This window comes from Asparagus officinalis, chromosome 1 (genome assembly GCF_001876935.1).
Source record: "Asparagus officinalis chromosome 1, Aspof.V1, whole genome shotgun sequence".
In the NCBI taxonomy this organism is placed as follows: Eukaryota; Viridiplantae; Streptophyta; class Magnoliopsida; order Asparagales; family Asparagaceae; genus Asparagus; species Asparagus officinalis.
In genome coordinates this window covers 105,722,841-105,736,750 of record NC_033794.1, presented here as the reverse complement: position 1 = coordinate 105,736,750, position 13,910 = coordinate 105,722,841, and the positions used below count along the sequence as shown (strand labels likewise).

General features: G+C 37.7%; 1 protein-coding gene across 1 annotated transcript; it reads right to left on the bottom strand.

The window, feature by feature from the left end:
• On the bottom strand, positions 8,221-9,303 carry LOC109838748. The gene has a single exon (XM_020407171.1). It carries the CDS (start codon positions 9,301-9,303, stop codon positions 8,221-8,223), a length of 1,083 nt encoding a protein of 360 aa, XP_020262760.1.

Sequence of the window (13,910 nt, the reverse complement as noted above, 5' to 3'; positions counted from 1 at the left end):
AGCAGGGTAAGGCCGCACTACTCCCTCTTCGTGGAGCTCGCTTCGGTTGGCGATTGCGTTGAGGCGAGCCTCCAGTTCGTCCACCTTGGTAGATTGAGGGTGCAGTTCTTTTTCCATCTCCCTCTCACCTTCTGAGGAGGATCCTAATTGATAAGTCTCACGATCCGAATGTTCGGTCGCTTTTTGCTTTCCCTTTGAAGTTGTTCTCCGGGAAGATTCAGGTTTGTGGCCTTTTTCAGCAATAAGTTGGGCCATCATATCCTTTAATTGGAGAAGTGTCTCCTGCTGCGCCTGGAGCATGACATGATGTTCGTCTACTCTTTTGTCTATATCTTCATGGTTCCCTGTTGTGTAAACGGAGACCCCGCGTGCGACAACAGAACTTGAAGATTGGGATTCGGTGACTGCCGAATGTTCATCGTCGGAAACAACACCCTTGGCCAATCTTTGATAGTTAACCGGAGGGATAGCTCCTGTCCGAGTCCGAGTATTCGTTGGCGGATGACTCTCTTGCGACTCATCGGAGTCAGTATGCGAAGCTTTCCCTCGGCCGATCATATTGATAGTGACCTGAGGGTATTCCGCTTCAGCTGTCTTCTTCCTGTAGCAGCGTTGTCGTTTGGCAGGCCTAACGACGTTCGTCAATCTGTCGAATACGGACTGCCGAGGTGCGGATGCACAACAAGGGCATTCTGACAGAACTGCCAAGATAAGCCTCTCACATTGACATGAGTGAGCTGCTTGTGCTGTTGATTTTTCTCTCGACAATAATTCTAGTAGATCAGGAACTTGGGAGGAAACTTTCCCCGGACTTGGAGGTGGAGATGGAACCCCCTGCCCTTGGGTAGATGAAATTGGTTCTCGTTGAACGTGGATTTTGAAGCCACGCTGACTCTTCTGAACCTGACGGACCTCTTGAAGATCGCGTTCTTGAAGGATAACGCGAGGGTTGCGTTTAGCTTTGGAGACGTTAGGCCGAGGCCTACGTTTAAATGATGAAACTGACCCCTGAGGGTCATGTTTTGGTTGAACGCACCCTTGAGGGTCGCGTTTAGGTTGAACGCGCCGCTGAGGGTCGCGTTTAGGTTGAACGCGCCCCTGGGGATCGCGTTTAAGTTGAACGCTTCCCTGAGGGTCGCGTTTAAGTTGAACGCTCCCCTGAGGGTCGCGTTTAAGTGGTGAAACAGACTCTTGAGAGTCATGTTCTATCGGAACACGCCCCTGGGGGTCGCATTTGGTTTTGGCAGCTCCGCTCTGAGGGCTGCGTTTTGAAGTAACAACGCGCCATTCAGGGTCGCGTTTCAGCTGTATAAGCCGAGGCTCATAGTCGGGCTCGTTGCCGCGAAGTGAATGTTCTCCTTTGGGAACTCTAGGCTCGGTTGGATTTTCAGAAACGTGGTCATCGCGTTGGGTCAGCATTCGGCTCTCACGTAAGTGTGCTCGTCGTATGGATCTTCTCCGTCGGCGAGCGGCGTTCTTTTTGGCTTGTTTCAAAGCCTTAGCAACAACGTCGCTGACGTTCACAGGGCCCGTTTCCTCCAAAGGCCTTTTGTGGCCCGAAGAACGTCTTATTGACGCGGATGTGGGATCTTCCGCCAGCAGAGCCAGTTTGAGTTCTTGGCCGAAGGAGAGGGCTTTCTTCGGCACTTCGACAACAGAATTCACAGGGCCCGTTTCCTCCAAAGGCCGTTTGTGGCCCGAAGAACGTCTTGTTGACGCGGATGTGGGATCTTCTGCCAGCAGAGCCAGTTTGAGTTCTTGGCCGAAGGAGAGGGCTTTCTTCGGCACTTCAACAACAGAATTGACCTTCTTGGAGGTCTCGCGGACATCGTGCTTAGCCTTGGGGCTAAGCAATCCTGAGGATAAGACTTCCTCGTACTTAGCTTGATCAAACTCTATGACAAGAGTTTCTACAGTCGTCCCCATGAGGTGAACATCAGACTACGCCACCACTTCCTCGTCGGAAAAGCTAGTCCCCAGCAGAGTCGCCATCTTTTGTTTGTAGGAAAAATTGCAAAGAAGAGAATAAAGAAAATTGACTTGGATTCCTTTGATCTCGATTACAACTTGATTACAAAAGAGGAGAGAACGAATTTGATTCTCTCCTTTGTTTAAAACTGGGTTCTTCTCGGTAGCGATGGAATGCCTCCTTCGATTGCTCGCGTCGAATTTGCTCTCCGTTGACGATCCGACCGTCTCTTATCTCGTGGGAACGATGAACTTCTGTGGAAAGTTTTATAAGTAACTCTTCAACGAGTTTAAGAACTCTGAACGAGTTAGAACTCTGTGAATAGAGTTGTTAGAACCAAAAATTCGGTTAATGATCAAGCTGTTATTCTATTGTTGAAGAATCCTCTCAGATTTGATCTTCTGAGTTTTATTCAAAAATCCTATCTCCAAGGATTTTGTTGCTGCAGCTAACCCTTCGTACGGTTGAGATCCTTCCGAATTTCCAAACCCGTGCGGTTCAGATATGAAAAATCCAACCAGCTAGCCCTTATCTGTTTGAGAACTGAAAAATTTCCAACCTGAGCGGTTTAGATCTTCAGAATCCAACCTGTGCGGTTCAGATGCCAAAAATCCAACCCCCGCTCTGTTGGGTTCGTTGAGCTTTTATAGGGGGATAGGAGGTTGTAACTGACCCCTATATCCGCTCCTACGTGGGCGAAAATCCCTCAGATCGTGGGATTCAAGAGATAATGAGAACATATATAAATATATCAAGATGAACATATTGTCTCATATCATAAAAGCCAATGTATAAAATTAGATTTATGAAATCAAAAGAAGAGAAACATGAGAATCATGTAAAAAGTTTTCAAATGAAAACAAATCAACCAATTGAAATCATAAATCAAAGTTTAAATCATGAAACCAAATCATCATTGATTTTCAAATATCAAGAGAGGCAACTCTATCTAGCTCTTGAGCTAGTATTAACCCATATGAACATTTTAGCATCCGGTAAACATGATTTGGGAATAAACACCTAATAAATCCGGAGGGTTATATAAGTACAAACCTCTCATCAAAATAAAACCAATAATCATGAAAACAAAATAGTTTGACCAATAAAATGAATTGTTTTCATAAAAGTTTAAAATACATTTTTCGAAACCAAGAAAAAGAAAAAATACTAAAATTCTTGGCTTTAAAAATTATTTTGGCACCCAAGTATTCTTGGTGCCGGTTTGTTTAGGGACATGACCCCTATCATTAAAGCTCAAAGTCCTAGGGTTATGAACCCTCTTGGACATATATGGTGCACGGGATCGGTCATAGCAATAATTACTCAAATGACCCTTCCGATTGCAATATGTACAATGGAAAGGAAGCATTTGCTTATGTTGACCATTAAAAGGTGCACGTGGAACATTTGCAAATAAAGATTGTCTTTTAGAATTATTTTGCAAATGAGAAACATCATTAAACAAATGTGGTCTACTTGAGAAATTTGGCAAGTTTGAATAATTTTTTAAATCATAACAAAACTTTGCCAAATGGCCAAATCTACCACAAATATCACACTTAAACACATGTGGTCTATGAAAAACATTTGGCAAACTAGAATTCTTTTTCATGTCAAAGCAAAACTTTGCCAAATGGCCAAACCGACCACATAGATCACATTTATACACATTAGCATGCTTATGATGAGAAATAGATGCATGTGCATGTGTGTGTGATGAAGAAGCCTTATGAGATGCACAAGAAGCATTAATCTTAGAAGATTTGTGTGCATCATAGCAAAATTTAGCAATGTGGCCTTTACGACCGCAAATTGAGCATTTGTAAACTTTGCTATACATATGTGCATAGTGAGTGCTTGGTTTTGAAGAGTTAGCACGAGACTTTGCACATAAGTCCATAAGTTTCTTGTTATTAACAATGCATGTGTTAAGAGTTGAATCTAAAGATGAAATGCGATTTTTAATATTGTTCAACTCATCATTAGGCATAGAAGCATTGTCAATAGAAGTAGAGCAAATATGATCATTTTTAAATGATGTAAATTTACTTCTAATAGACTCTACTTCTAACATGGCATCATTCTTCTCATGAATTAAGCTAGCAACATTGGAACTCAAGGTAATATGATCCAATTTTAATTTTTCATTATTTTCTTTAAGGATCACATTATCTTTAGCAATAGTATCAAATTTTGATGCTAGCAATTCATGATCGGATTTTAAATTAACATGCTTGCTTTTAAGATCAATGAAATTATTATGCAACTTAGTGTAGGCATGCATTAACCTATCATATGCACATGCGAGTTCATTGATGGATATATCACTATCGGATTCCGAATCGCTTACCACACTAGGGCTATCGCCTAGTGGCCGTGTGCATGATGATGCTCCACACTCACTTGAAGAACAATCCTCCAAACTATATCGGATTTCCTTCAAGTTGCCTTGATGTGCTTTTATGAATTTTCTATAAATTGTAAGCACTATCAAAATGAACAAATTTGTTAGAAAAGGATGAGTCAAAGGCATTAAGCAAATATTCTAACAAAAGCTTGTTCATATTAAACATTCTTTTATCATTGCTACTCCACTTGGATTTTTCCGAAGTGGGTATAATATAAGCATCTTCAATAATTTTCCATAAGTCGATATTTCTAGATTCAATAAATAGTTTAAATCTAGAAGCCCATTGAGCATAGGGAAAATTAATGAATTTAGGAGCAACATTTGATTCATAGCCTAAACGAAATACATTTATATTCATGATATATATATGAAAATATGCAAGCAAGACAAAAGTAATCATAACTAGATTAGCACAAATAAGATAACTTGGATCTTTAACTCAAGGTGGTTAGACCTTAAATCAAAGAGCACCAAGCTCTGATACCAATTGTTAGACCCTAGAGGAGGGGTGATATGCCAATTAAAACTTAATTAATAAGTTATCCTAGCAAGTATGAAATACAACAATGTATATGAGCTAGGATAAGCAATATGAACAACAAGATATATCCTAACAAAGAGATATAGGCAATGTATGTGTAAGGATATATAAACTCAAGGGTAAACAATCTAAACTAGATAGTGGGCAATATAATCAACAAGCAATATACAAAGGCGATATAAGATATGAACATAAAAGTAAGTGCGCCAATGCAATCACAAACAACCAATATGATTAAGGAGTTCGGTCCCCACGACCTACGTCTCCGCTCCACACCTCGAGGAGATCTCCACTATCTCAACCGGGTTTTCTACGTTCACCCGAACAACGCTTACACCTCACAATACACTCACTATGCAATCACACCTCACACACTAAGTGTTGGTCCTAGCCCGTGTCCTCCTCCTCAAGTGCTCGGTTACAACCTCTCCCTAGGCACGTCAACCGACGCCACTCCTCTTGGATTCGACCCCGTCTCTCACCACACACTTCTCTCGGTGTACAAGTGTATTACAAGTGAATCCTCACAATTAAGCACAAGATAAATCCCCAAAACAGAAAGACCAAAAAGCCCCAGAAAAGTCAGCTCAGAAATAGCCGTTAGAACCAACGGCTCTATTGGCGGTCGACCGATAATTCTGTCGGTCGACCGATGGAGAATTTCGGTCGACCGAAGGAAAAATCCGGTCGACCGCGAGCAGGTCTGAAAAACAAAGAAACAAGCAGAGACTTCGTCGGTCGATCGGTGCGGTCGACCGATGGAGCTTTCGGTCGACCGGACCGGTCGACCGACAGACTCTCTGTCGCCCAGTGAGAATATGAACTCAGGTTCGGTCGACCGGTACGGTCGACCGAAAACAGATATGACAGAAACTGAAACCTGTTTTGCTGGTTTTAAAATGCTGTTTAAAAATATCAAATAAATTCCAAAAAATGTAAAACTTTGGGGAATGATTGTAGACATGATAATAAACATGCTACAATGACTGGTTTTGAAAAAGGACTTCCCAAATGAAAAATATCATCATTTTGCAAAATAGTCCAAAACACGAAAATGTAAACATGTGAATTTTGACATTTTGGCTAAACTAACTTTTGAAACTTTACAAAATGATTTTATAGACTTGAAGAAAGATGTAAACTATTGTTATGAAGTCTATAAACAATGAATGTAGTATTTTATCAAAATACACATATAATGCACTAAAACATGATTTCATTTAACTAACTAAAATTGATATTGATGAAATCATATATATATGCATATGAGTATGAAACAAAAAATATGTTTTCTAATTATATTCAATTGTTTCATAGTAAAACTTGAAAACTATCAAACCAAAACATATATGTATATATATAACTATATATATACAAAAACCAAAACGTGTATGTGTGTATATGATTGAGCTTAAAGTACTAACACACATAATATAAATTCCTAAACTAAATTACCCAAGCAATGATCTTGATCTTCAATAAGCTTGACTTGGTAATCTCGCGGATGAAGCCTTAACTTGGATCTTGAACTTTGAATAGCAAGGCTTCACCGACATTCCGCCAACCTCCTTTGGATATGATCGTTGAAGCTCTATTCCATCCATCCTCCAACTACGTTGTTTGTCTACAATACATAGGAATGTACAAACACTAGACAAACAACATTAGTAGTAAATTGTTTGTAAATCATCATCAAAACAAGAAGGCCAACAATATTTTGTAACAAAATAAATAAATACATACAAACAATATTAATAGATGCTAAGGGGTTGTTTGATTCAAATCCTAAAAATTTAGGATTTATAATCTCATGAGAATTTCAAATTCATAGTGTTCTGTACATGCTTTGGGATTTCTAATATTTTTTTAGGTTCAACATTAGTATAGGAAAACAAATTCTAAAATTTGTAATATCTTATTTAGTTTAAACCCAAAATTATAGGATAGCAAATTTTAGAATTTGTAATCTATTTTTTTCAATTTTAAAAAGAATGAGAGATATATATGCTTACCTTGGTAAGCTTACCTCCCCATAAGAGAATAAAATACAATGATATAGCAATTGGATTAACCATACATATTTATTGGATTTGTCAAATACTCTCCAATTGAGAGAATTTGGTAAAGTCTAAAAGATGGTTGTTCTTTGCATTTTAAGGATTAACATTCTAGAAATTTTGTTGAAACAAACACTAACAATAGAATCCAAAAACTCAAAAAATGTCACTTTTTAATTCTAGAATTTGTAATCCACCTCAAATGTCAAAATTTATTTATGAAACCAAACAGCCCCTAAATATCTTATCTTTTCCTATGAGATTAAAAAAAAGACTTTCCTTATATTTAAGATATCATTACATTACAATTATAATTGAATCTCTAATACATTTTGAGATATAAGAATTCATTAAAAAAATTGTCCTCTTGCACGTGCATATGCTCTTGCAATAATGGTAGTGGCGAGAAAACATGTATGGCATGCATGATTACGATGGGACGCACGTGAACAGGTCCTATGGGCTAAGCACATGGCAGGTGTTGTTACGGTTGTATTTGGTGGCGATACAGCCCAACTAGGGTCTACTAAGAAAGCTAAGGGCATTCCAATCCATCGCATCAAAATGGTATAAATTTTGCATCAAAATGGTGCAAAAGTCATATCTAACAGTAATTCATCTCCAATCCATTGCACTATTTTTTGCACAAAAAAAGAATATTCTCAGTATATTCTTTTTTATCTACTTTTATATTATTATTTTTATCCCCTATATTTTTAACTATTTCAACAATTAACCCCACATATCAAATTTTATTTTTTTCACATATTTTTCAAACAAAATGATTTATTATTTAAAAATTAAACTAATAAAATAATAAAATATTATTTTATTAATTAAAATAACTTGATTGCTAAAATATTATATTTTTATTATTGATATTGCCAAAATATTACATTCAAGAACACAACAGGAAATAAAATACAAGGAAATAATTAAACATTAACAACAATGTAAAAATTACAAATTTAGTATGCACTTAACTATCTGAATTAGTGTATTCCTCCCATAGATGATCTATCAATGCATTACTAAGCGCAATATGAGCATCTTTATCCTTGATTTTTCCGTAACGTGTAATAAATTGAGTAAATCTTGTAGTTTCATCTGCTACCATATCAACTTCTGGTGTTGGTGCTTCCCTCACTTCTTGAATTGGTGCATAAAGATCACGTTCATCCTCGATTATCATATTGTGCATAATAATGCATGCAGTCATTATGTCATGTAATACATATTTTTTTCAAAAACGTGCTGATCCTGCCACAATTGCAAATCGTGATTGGAGAACTCCGAACGCACGTTCTACATCTTTTCTACATGCTTCCTGTTTCATGGTAAAATATTTTTTCTTCCTACATTGTGACTGTTGGATTGTTTGTACAATAGTAGCCCATTTTGGATATATACCATCAGCTAAATAATAACTCATATTATACTCTTTTCCTTGAATAACATAATGAGCGGGAGGAGCAATACTTTGAGCTAGATTAAAGAAAAGATTAGATGACTCCAGCACATTGATATCATTATTGGTGCCTGGCATACCAAAATATGCGTGCCATATCCAAAGATCATAATCTGCCACAGCTTCAAGGATAATAGTTGGTGACCCACCACGTCCTGCGTATTGCCCAGACCATGCCGTTGGATAATTTTTCCATTTCCAATGCATACAATCAAGACTTCCTAACATTCCTGGAAAACCATGTTTTTTACTAATATAGAGTAGCCTAGCAATATCGTTAGCGTTAGGTGTTTGTAGATACCGGTCTGCGAATATTTCCACCAGAGCACGACAAAATTTTGTCATACTTTCAATTGCTGTTGACTCACCTATTTTAACGTATTCGTCCGTAGCATCAGCTGGTAGACCGTATGCCAACATGCGAAAAACAGTTGTTACTTTCTGTAACGGTGATAATCCCATTCTACCAAGTCCATCACTTCGTTGTTGGAAGTAATAGTCATGATCTTTCACTGCATCAACAATACGAAGGAACAAACTTCTTGACATCCGATATCGACGACGAAACATATCTTCTCCAAAACGTGGATTATCGGCAAAGTAATCTATGACCAAATTCTGATGCATAGTTTCTCGATCGCGGTTGATCACTGCATGACCAGGAATCGAACCACCATGGATCGGTTGGTAGTTTTGTTGACGTAAATTGTTAACGAGGATCATGTTGTTGTTGTTGATGTACTCACAAATTACTTCTTCGGTTTCATCAATCTCTGCAATGATATTGGACAGAAAATTATCATTATTCGAAGATGAAAATGATGATAAATATGATGGACCTCCAGCATCGAAATTCATTTTTGAAGTAAGAAAAGAATGACTGAAGTATGCAGAAATGGAAAATAATAATTTTAACACAACAACGAGTAATTGTGTGGATGTACCTAATCTAGTATGCTATTTATAAAACTTTGCTTAGCTGTATACATTGAACAATGTGTAAAGTTAAGCTGATTTTAGGAAATGCTTTCCAGCTGTTATAAATTTATCACAAAATTCAAATTTGCTTAGCTGTATACATTGGACAATGTGTAAAGTTGAGCTGATTTTAAAAAATAATTCTCACTTGTATAAAGCTTTCCCCCCATCGCACCAAAGCTGAGCTGTGTATACGTTGGACAATGTGTCAAGCTGGCCTGATTAGGGAAAATGATTCCTACTCGTACAAAGCTTTCACACAATTCAAGGAAAGCTGAGTTGTGTATACGTTGGACAATGTGTAAAGCTAACATGATTTCAAAAAATGATTCCCACTCGTACAAAGCTTTCACACAATTCAAGGAAAATTGGGCTGTGTATACGTTGGACAATGTGTAAAGCTGACCTGATTTTAAAATTTGATTCCCACCGACAACGTTGGACAATGTGTAAAGCTGATCAGTTTGTACAAAGCGATTCAATTTCAAATGTTGACTACCGACAAATTCAAACTCAAATTCAAATTCAAACAAAAAAAAAACAAAGTTGGATTGGCTATAAATAACATTCACGAATTCTACTTCAAACCACGCAATTCGAAGTATTTCTTCTAAGTATTTCTGATCTCCAAACCAACCGCTTTTTACAAAAAAATATATCTGTTCGATCAACTGGATACACGGTTATTGAATATGTGCTCCTTTGTCAAGTGTTCTTGGATATTTCTCAAGACCCTATTATCGGTAGAAACCAGTCCCGAGATGCATTTTGGTCTCGTGTGGAGGACAAATACAATGAACTTCGAGATCAGCATTTTGAGATGTGTACGAGCCGATCAATTTATTCTCGAATGGAAATCATAAGTAATGAAGTAAGGAAATTGAATGCGTGCTTGAGACAAGTAGAGAATCTGAATCCAAGTGGTGCTTCAGATGAAGATATTGTAAGTATTCTATTAATTATCGTTTGAATTTTATTATTATTGTTGAAATACATAACTTGATGTTCACTATAATTTGCAGTTAGTTCGAGCAAAGATGTTATTTATGCAAGAACCAAAGTACAAAAAAGGTTTCAAATTTGATCATGTCTGGAATATGGTTAAAAATTTCAAAAAAAATTAAAGATGATGTCCCCACAGCAAGACAAGTTCGTTGAAGACAATCCCAAAGTGTGAACTTCGACTCGTCACAATCAGATAATCCCACTTCGGAATCTCCTATATCAACATCTCCTGGACTGTCATCATTTACTCCATCTGAACGACCTATTGGGGAAAAAAAAGCCAAATTGAAAAGGAAAAATGATGATCATGAGTCAAATGTTGTGGACTCCATCGAGACCTCCAACAACTGACTTATAGACAGGTTAGACAAGGTGAGCTTGGACAAGCAAGTAGCATTTGATATCGAACGAGAAAAGATAGCCATGAAAAAAGACAGAGATGAATGGAAAATTATAATGAAAGATTTGAATTCCATTGTTGATCCAAACGTGCGTGAGTACGTTCGAGCTCAACAAATTAAAATAATACAAAAAAGAAATCAACAAGAACAAGGGTCTGCTTCTAATTTTGGCAATTATTTCAATGATATTGGACACTCTGGCCCCGATCTACCAGATTATTGAGAGTTGCTTGTCCATCTTATGTAACGTCACCATGTTTAGTTTGTATTTTATGTTTTATTTTAATAAAGTTTTATATTATGTGTGTCAGTTTTTATATGTTATGTATTTCAGATATGTAATTTATATTAGAATTATGTATTGGGATTGCTCTTTATATTTCATGGGACTTTACTTATAATGTCTAGATTTTAATATTATAATTAATAATAATGTCTTCTAAATTTTAGAATTAGGTTTATTTTTAAAAAATAATTTATTTTGTCCAAATTATATAATTGGTAAAATTATAAAATTTAAATATAATTGGGGTTGTTTTATAAATTTAATGAAACAAATGGGATCAAATTGTAAATACATCAAATTAAGAGGTAAAAAGTAAAAAAAAATAGTAATGTGGTTGATGAACAGTGCGACGCCAAATATAGCGTCGCGCTGTTCATCCCCGCTAAAATGCGGCAAAATTTGCCGCTGGGTTGAAGCGGAAACGCAGCGGCAAATGCACTTTTCGTTGCATTTTGCCGTTGCGTTGGACATGGTCTAAGGCCCTAAAAAAAACGTGCCCTTAAATAGTGAAAGTAGTTTCTCAAACCATTGAAATATAAAAACTCCCTGAGGCTTGACGAGTTTGACAGCTTATTAAAAAATCTCCTAACATTAAAATTCAACATCCTCTGCTGTGAAAAAAAAAAAAAAACTAAAAGTCGTTTAATTGCTACATTTCTTATGCCCTCAATAATTGTCACTCTTCTACCTTGGACAATTGCAAAACTCATTTCTCCTTTCTTCACATCAAACCTAGGTAATTATTGTTGGGGAATTTTAGTCTCTCAGTCTACTACGATTTGCACAACTTAGAAGTCAACTCACAATCAATAAGATATAAAATAATCACAATCAAGAAGAAAGAACACCGAGATTTACATGGTTCGGTCAATCATCTTCAACCTATGTCCACGGGCAACAATACGAGAAATCCACTATGTATCAGGGAGAACTACAAGAGGAACCATTCAACTCTCGTCTCTCAACCACTCAACCTCACATACATAATCAATTCTCATATTCTCTCTAAAGCCATCTCCTTATAATCTTTTGAACTGACAAAGACTACGAAACCCTCTCCTAATGATGTAATTTTTTACACGAATAATAACTACGAAACCCTCGCCTCTCGCACAATATTCTTGAATCAGGCTACACCCTCTACGAACCCTAGTTTACAAGAATATTGGCTCTCTCTTATGCTTGGTTTTTTCTCCAACAATAGAAGAATATATATAGGAAAATCAAAACTCTATCTCTAGCCTAACTTCCTAATTAGAATAGAATTCAAACTCCTAATTATGATATGATCTAATCTCCTAATCATGATAGATTTCTAATCATATCTAATTCTTATGAAGTGATACAAAGAATCAAAGACACAATCCTAAAAATCTCCACCTTGGATTTGATTCCCAAGCCACCTCGAAGATCTATCATTGTCATCTTGAAACTTTGCCTCTCCTGCTAGAATCTTCCAGTTTTTCACACTTTCATCTGTCTCGTTGTGGCGCCTCCACCAGTCTTGTGTACACCAAGAGATATTCACAACGTCTGACATTAGAAGCAAATCAACCATGCTTCTCCTCCGGAACTGAACTTGATAGTAGCAATCCCTCACTTGCTGTCCTCGTACTCCACCTGTATTGCTCATCTCGAATCATATCGGTGCACCTCTCCTACTCCACACAACGAGCCAGATACCTCTATCTCCTTCATCACTTGGCTTGAACCGAATATGAGCGCTCATTGTCTTCAAGTCCAATGCCATAATCTCCATCTCTTTGTGTATCACTCGTTCGTGCTCTCTTGCAAGCTCCAACTAATCTGGCACTGTCCTCCTCGAGTCTACACACCAACCAAATACTGCTCCCTGTTTTCGTCAAAAGTTGATTTTGTTATGGAATTCATTATATATTCAACCGATTACAACAAATTCGAAAGAGATAGTCTTTTTATAAGACTTCTTTTACACAACAAAAATAAAAATTACAACTCTTGAGAAAATAACACAAAAATCATTTATCGATTCTTGTTTTATGGGACTTTGCCTGTGCCGGGAGCGCTTTGACTCGTGGACCACCAAATCACAGATCGTGAGGGCTTTGGAGATCCTTCCTTCGTTTATCGAAGTAAGGATTTGAAAGCGAATATCTTATCGATGTAAGATGTTCACTCTTCCAAAGATCAAGTCTGAGCTTAGATCTCTAGGAATCGCCAAAAGATTTTTTGAGGATGTTTGTGAAGAAGGAAGACTCTCTCTCTTGCTCCAATTCACCAAAAGCTTAAGTCTCTCTGCTTACTTGCTCCCCCCAATCTGCCCTCTTGTCAATGATGGTCCTAGGGGGGTATTTATAGCCTCCTTAGATGATAACTGAAGAAAATAACCGATCAGTAACTGCCCATTTGGGTGCGGCAGCCAGGGGTGACGCGGCTGAAGAAGGGCTTTTGGCGCGGCAGTCATAGGTGGCGTGGCTGAAGAGATTCCTTTGGCGTGGCGGCCATAGGTGGTACGGTCAAAGGAGTGGTTCCCCCTTTAGTTTTTGTAACCGCCATCCCACGACTTTTAACTCCTTAAATGTCACGATTTTTGTGGGTAGTGGGCATGATTTTCGCTTGTAACTGCTTCCCCCACGTTCATAAGTAACCCCCAGTAGTTAATAAGCCATGTGGGCTACACAAAACTCGAGAAAACTATCAAAAATGACATGTTCAGCTTCTCAATGGCCGCGACAGTAGGTGGTGGCGCGCATTGCCGTGGCAGTTACCACTGTCACGCACCTCCTAGGTATTTTGGCTCTAACTTTCTCGTTCGA